Source organism: Rhinolophus hipposideros (assembly GCF_964194185.1).
Source record: "Rhinolophus hipposideros genome assembly, chromosome: 8".
NCBI lineage: Eukaryota > Metazoa > Chordata > Mammalia > Chiroptera > Rhinolophidae > Rhinolophus > Rhinolophus hipposideros.
In genome coordinates, this window is record NC_138054.1 from 32710640 (window position 1) to 32717899 (window position 7260).

At 41.5% G+C, this 7260-nt stretch overlaps 1 protein-coding gene across 3 annotated transcripts in view; it reads right to left on the bottom strand.

Moving 5' to 3' along the window:
• SAMD13 (sterile alpha motif domain containing 13) overlaps positions 1–5576 on the bottom strand; it is a 42211-nt gene extending 36635 nt beyond the window's left edge. Inside the window, exons 1-2 of one of the 3 annotated variants that reach the window (XM_081055865.1) lie at positions 5499–5576; positions 735–819 (exon numbers count right to left, since the gene is read on the bottom strand). In XM_081055865.1, coding sequence (XP_080911991.1) covers positions 735–819; positions 5499–5508 — 95 coding nt within the window. In that variant the 5' untranslated portion in view covers positions 5509–5576. Of the gene's footprint in view, positions 1–734; positions 820–2219; positions 2356–5498 lie in introns of those variants that run through there. The other 2 variants (XM_081055866.1, XM_081055867.1) reach the window with 2 other exon arrangements.
• Between the last annotated feature and the right edge of the window lie 1684 nt (positions 5577–7260).

Consider the following 7260-nt stretch of genomic DNA (forward strand, 5'->3'; position numbering starts at 1 on the left):
TGTAGTCAAAGTGACTTTAATGTCGATATTACTCCTAAACGAGAATATATATTTTTTTTCACACACTCACAGATATCTTGTGAGTCAACTTTATGTTCTGTTTCAAAATATGCTACCTAAGGCAACTGAATTTTCCTATTCGAAAGAATCAAGCATGTAATTCACAACAAATATAATCAGAAGTTTCAAATGTGAGAACACACATTAAAATAGAACATATAAAATAGTATATACTGAAATGTTTCACATTCAAAGAAAAGTTCATAAAATTTGGACAGAGAAGTTGTTAAAACTGAGTATTTTCACTGAAGCTTTTTTTCTTCCCTCAACATAGCTCTGTTTTGAGAGAGGTGATTTTATTTCAAAAGACTTGAACAGTATTTTCCGGCCCCACCCTTGCTTGCAGCCTATGGGCTTGGAAGGCAGGTTTGCTCCACGTTTTTGTTTCCATATACAGAATGCAGGGCAGAAATCCTCAACTGTCACTGTTCCAAAGCCTGGTATACTAACCCCTTTATGCACAGTTTGATGTCTGAGTCATCTTTGTCTTAGAAATAGATTATAGAAAAAGGAAACTGGGGTTGGGGGGGGAGAAGGGAGGCTGATGACCAGTGTAGACCAACCAAGGCAAGTCCCAAACAGTGTCTTGTACTAGATAAGCAAGAAGTATAAATATAGAAACCAAGTCCCTCTGTTGTTTGCAGAAGCAGAACTCACAAGCCAGTTTCACTTACTTTTTTACACCGACAGAGCCATTTTCCTTGTTTTCCATGTCAACAGATAGCATGGGAAGGCTGCAGGGTTCCTTTACTTCAGCAACTAATCAATAAGGGAGAAAAGCTTGTGTTTAATTCTTAGAAAGTGAGAGAAGAATATATATTCTGAATCGGAAACATAATGGTTCCTTTCACAGCTTCACACCAGTTCACGTATGTTTGTTTAAATCTCCAGTTCCCTCAGCGATTGGAGAGATGTGATTAAACCTAAAGAACTAGAGGAGACGGGTTGGGGTGCTTTCATCTGTACTGGCACTCCCTGCCTTGACAATAAGCATTTGCAAATGAAATTGAATCCTTGTTCAAAACAAGTGCTGTGTGAACTGGCAGAGCTTCCTCTGGGTGCCAAGCTCTCACTTAAGACATTGCAACTCATAAATGAGTCAAAGTCCAGAAAAACAATCCCCTTTTTCCTGCCCTTTCCCACCAAGGGCTGTGATTTTTTTTTTTCCTTATTGCATATTTTTTGGTCCACTCCCACTCCCACTCTTTCTATATTTTTTTCATTGCAATGCAAAAGAGCACTTAAAGCTTTTGTCAGCAAGTATCCCCCTTCCTCACATACTCTCAGCGAAAGCCTCAGAAACCTGTGATATGGCCATGCCGTTGGTAAAACTGAAGCTCACAAAAATGTCAGAGAGCCCTTAGCATAGAAAGGATATGTGTGTGTGTGTGTGTGTGTGTGTGTGTGTGTGTGTGTGTGTGTGTGAGAGGATAGGCAGCTAATTAGATTTATGTAAAAATCACCACATCATTCAAGGAAAATAACAGCATCCATCACTTTAGTCTTTTTGTTTAGTAGGATGAGGACTGTGAAAAAAATAAAAAAACCTTCCACAATTAATATGCAATTAGCAAGCTGAAAAAGCTATGAACAAACTGCTTAAAGAAAAAAAAAACTAGTTCTGAAACGTGCTGGTTCTTCTACAGCTGAAGCCATAAATTAAATACATTTCCTCTCAAATCACTTTATACTTCGGCACTCCTTCTCTAGGGATTACTCTGACATGACAAGTACATCATTAAGTATATTCACAAGATTTTATCACTGTTAGAGAAGTAGATGATTAACAAATAATACTGTAAGTGTGGGGTAATCTTCACTCCTGATACACTGGTACACACACGCAGACACACAAACTTCCAGTTGCTAAACCACTTAGATCATTCATAGAGAAAGCCAACATTGCATATACATATAGATATTAACATACATTCACACACCGTAACACAGTAGACAGAAGACAGTGCTGCTGCTCCATGCCAAAAGAATGATTTCACTTCAGTTGGAAACTGTTACATATTCACCATTTTCTAAGCATCTCAGAAAACAAACCAGAACAAAACACAATGATATTCTGTACCACCACACTACATTGTCTTCTTCTTATTATTATTCTTTTCTTTTTTGTGGAAGAGTAAAAAAAAAAAAAAAAAACCTACCTAGAAGCAACTAAAACATGTCATTTTTTATAGGCTTATCAAGAACAGCCAAAGAAACCCCAATGTTTTCTTTCACAAAGTAGGCTGGCAAAGGAATGCAATAAGGAGGTACAATTTGACACAGTGAAATAAAACCAGGCTGGCTCTCAGCCAACATGACGTTAGGAATCACACACAAGCTGCACCAACTGCCTTCTGGTTCATGGCTGACTTTTTAAAGCTACAGTGTGCCTGTTCACTTTTGCTAAGTACCTTCAGCACAATTAGTGGAAGTGAATGAATCAGGAGTCCAAACACTGCAGAATTCTCCCTGCACCTGTCTTGCACAAAGGAGGGGGAAAACAGCTTGTTTTCTCCCTCCCCTTCATTGTTGCTACATGATAAGTCTTTGCTGTGGTTCTGAACATGAATGTCATGTTTCAAACTATTTCGTTTTCATCTCTGTGGGAGAAAAACAATAAGAGGCAATAAGAGAAAGACCCAGTACTTAGGGGCAATAGGCAGTGAACTCGCAGAAGCTGCAATCCTGTGTTACTCTTTCTTCCTAATAGAGAGTTGTGGACAAAGTTCCCATGGCTGACTTTTAAGTAATCTCTTTGTGAGGATAAGGAAAGTACTGCCCAGCAGAAAATCCTTTTACTTTATTATACAGGAAGGAACGTATTTCAGAGAGGATGCAAAGTAGATGACCAGATCTCCTGAGAACGCCCACATTCTTTTATTTTGGCATTCATCCTCCCAGATGAAGTCAGCAAAAACTCAAAACGAAACAAACCTTATTCTATAAAACAATTAGTTCTGTGAGGTGTAATTTTAACTGTTTATCCCAGTCGCACAAAAAGCACAATTCAACAAATTCAACTAACCTATTATCTATAAGTAACTGGTACTCTATTAATTGCATATGAAAAACAAGATATTGTACCACCCCCCAAATTCACAGTATCTCCCACCACCACCACCCTAAATCCCAATTCAGGAAACTGGGATGTGGAATAGAGAGACTGGACATGATCTTTTCATTGTTAGCCTGGTCAATCTCACAGTTCTCTTGCTTGGCTGGGAAACATTCTGATTCCACAAACATGCTGCAGATGTACAGGAAATATAAGGACATGGTTGTCATTGAAATAAAAACCAATCAATATTTGAACACTTTTAGGCCAAGATGTAAACAAAACCACTCAAGATAAGGCAGATAATACAGGTTCCCAAGAAGGATCCCAGAAAAAGTCATCTGCTGCTATAATACTGTATAGATTTCACGCAGAATTGAGAAGAAAGCTGCTGACCTCTCTTTTCTTTAGTAGTTTTTAAGGGCACTACAGAACCAGCAACCATGACCAAACTTTGCAACCTGAATTTCAGTCACATTTTTTTTTCTTGCTTATTCCAGGAATATCAGAAAATGTCAACTTCTTGAGAGATTATCACTGAGAAAGATTTGAAGTAATCTCTCTGTCCACCTTTGCCATTACACCCTCGACAAAGCAAACAATTATTTAGGGATAAATTCTAAGTGTTCATATATTTTTGAGCACCATTTATTGAGCATGGGTCAAACAGGTGGGTCTTTTACCAGCACTGATCAAAACGACAAGAGAGCTCTTTTAGCAACAGATTTTATAATGCTTTTGGAATTGATCTGAAATTCCTGAATTGTTCTCCAACTAAGTTCAAATGGAAGAGGGCTGGGCTGTCTGAATCCTGGGGGGCAAGGAAGGTGTCCTGACAGTACTGCCATGCCTCTGCTCAGAATAAAATCAGGTTCAGCTCCCTACTTTTGAAAGGAAAGAGTAGAAAATGTAGTTACACTCAACTCTTCCTTAGACACACTCATAGGAGGAAGGATTCTGTGATGATTCTCCCAGGATTTCTTCTTGCATGTAGAAAAGGACATCCCCTCCTGTCTTGCCTGCTGTGATCAAACATTAGCCTGTTAGACAAGGGTAAGGGTTTCAGAAGGTGTTGTAGGAAATCAATCCCATTTTGTAAAAAAATGAGCCACAAAGGCATTTTAAGTTCTGACACCAGATTGCACTTATCAGCTAGCTTTTAACTTTGGAATAAATTGACATTTGTGAGTATAAGCATATATACTAGTACTCAATCACTTCCTCCTCACTCCGTTCAATGAACTGTTTGATATTAACCCTCTTCTCTGCTAATAAAAATGTGTTTGTAGTGTGTAGCATAAATGAAATGTGTGTGCAATGTACATGTGTGATGACTATATGTACTATGTGTAATATATATGGGTGTTGTGTGCGTGTAGTGTGCACAATGTGTGTGTGAGTGTTATGTTGAGAGAGAGAAAGAGATGCAAACAAACAAGACGTTTTGATCCAGGCTATTAGGGAATGTGCTAAAATACCTTCATTGACCTCGTGTGGGGATTCTGGAGCAGAACTTTCGGCCACACTTGGGAATGGGCTCAGATAGGGGGAGGGGAGGTGGATCAGGAAGGAAGGGAACTGATGCCTCCATTGGGCTTCTTTTATTGATCAGCACTCATCCCCCAGAGACAGAGGACTTGTTCTGGGAGGCAGCACCCTCCCAAAAGAACCACCCGCCCCTGCCTCTGGTCTGGGGGTCAGGGGGACGGGGGCAGAGAATCAGCCCTCAAATGTCCAGCCCGCGTGGCAGAGGGCAGACGTGGGGTCCTTATATCTGCAGAAGAAATTTCGAGAAGTCACCCGAGGGCAGGGTAGAGCTCAATGGGTCCCCAAGGGTGTCTCAAGGGAAAGTGAGGAGCGACTGGAGAGGGGGGCGCTTGGGGCAGGGCAGAGGGTAGGAGAGGGGACACCAGGAAGTGTCTTGGACCAGAGGCGTCCGAAAGCCAAAGCACTCGCTTGAGGCACCGGCGACAGAGGGAAAAGTTTACGGCCAAGACTTGCAAGGAGAAACGGTTGGTCTTTGAGTTTGAGGGCTCCTCGGGGCAGCCTATCTTTGAAAAGGGAGTGTGGGGGTGTGGCGCCGCCGTGCGCCCCGCCGAGCGGTGCCTCCACCAGCTTCCATCCCGCTTGCGAGCTGGGCGCCACGGCCCCTCGCAAGCCCCAGCTCTCCACGGGGCCAGGCACGCTTCTGTCCCCAGTTCCACTCCAGAGTGACAGATTCCACGCTCGTGGGTGCAACAAGCTGCGGGAGTATCGGACACACAGCAGAGACGAGGGAGGGCAAGGCGGTTTTTATTGTGGTTTGCTTCGCTTCCTTTCATCCTGGATTGGGGAGAGGGCGGGCACGTTCCCAGTGCCCTGGCAACATGAGTGGATCACTTACCTCCCCGCATGGCCGGCACCGGGAGGCTTTCCTCCCGCACAGAACTCCGCAGCCGCCACGCGCCCAGCCCCAGAGCAACGGGGCGGGTGCGCCGGGCATGCCGGGAAATGTAGTCCTCGGCGGGCCGTTGGGGTGCGTAGGGGAGAGGGTACTGTAGCTGGGGCCACCGGGAATGGGGGAGGCCAGTAAGGGACAGGGGCCTTAACAATGTAAGGGCGAACATTTTTAAGAACTTAAAACCCCCAGACAGCTGTGGAGAAGAGGACACTCCCAGAGAGATCTTAAAATTGGTGGTTTTCAGGCTAATACAATGTCTTACTGGCTGAACTCTGGTGAAATTTTAAGATGGGTTTTTGGCAGTAATGACAAAGGCCAAGTTCGTATTACTTAGGACCTTATTTTCCCTTCACCCCAAACATACACGTGGCATTCTCTGCTTGGAACGCCTATTCTGTTGTTCACAGAATAACTCAGTTGAAGCCCTTAATATACAAAGGGAGGGTGAATAATTGCACCTTACATTTGTAGAGCACTCTACAGTTTACAAAGCACTTTTTACTTAATTGGTTCATTATATTAGAACCATAAAGCAACACTGAGTTAGGCAGAGAAAAACTCAAGGTGCAGGAAGTTTTTTGTCTTCACACCTACCAAGGTTGGAGCTACTCCACATTCTTCACTTCCTTCCTCAACCCTATTTTAGCAGCTGGGAAGAGAGATGGAGAGAAGGAGAGCTGTGGACAGACGTGGTGGACGCAGTGAAAGAAGAGGAGTCTGCTGTGAAGGACTTGCTTGAAATAGCTGATGGATAAGTCCTTAGTAAATACCGAGATAAGTAAAACCAGAAGAAGAGCCTATGGACTGGAAGAGTGGAGTGGGAAGGAAAAGGCAGGTGGGATAGGGATAGAGACTGAATAGAAGGTTTTGATTAGGCGATATGAAAACGTGTATATCTATTATATATATAATTTTATATATAACACAAACAGAAATTTTAGAAGTCAAAAAGATGGGGAATTCTGCTATCACTCGGAGCTAGCCCTGTAACTTTTAGGTTAAGTTGTTTAACTTTCCCAAACCTCTTTTGCCTCATCTTTAAGATTTAAATAATGAAATTTCCTACTTTGTAATGTGGCTGTGCAGATTAAAAGAGATGGAATACACTTGGTATAGTGTAATTATTATTATTTATTATTAATTAAATAAATAAAATTTCAATAATATTAATTATTAATATTATAATATAATAAATATTATCTATACTCCTATTATATGCCAGGCAATATACTAAGTAGAAATAATATTATTTATAAATACTCGTATTACCTGTAGAAACTCCTTTTATGGAAGCATCAAACTATAAATCTGAGTAGAAGTACCAGTTAGGAGGCTGTGACAATATTCTAAGTTATAGGTAATGATGGCTTGAACTACAGAGGTAAAAAAGAAGCAGCTGTGAGAGACTTCAGATGGAAAATGGACAGAACAGTGCAATCAATTGGATGAGGGGAATGAGTAATAGGAAATCAAAGATGGTTGTCATTTCTAGATTGAGTAAGTGTATGATGTTGTCATTCACATAAATAGGTACAACTGATGGGATAACAGGCTTTGGAGGAAGATGACTAGTTTGATTTTGAACATGTATTTTGAACTCGAGGCTTTCTGTGTATGACTGACAAAGTGGCAATTAGAAGTGTACGTTTGGATATCATGTAGAATGGAACTTGGAGAATCAATTTCTTAGGAGAGGTAGTTGAAG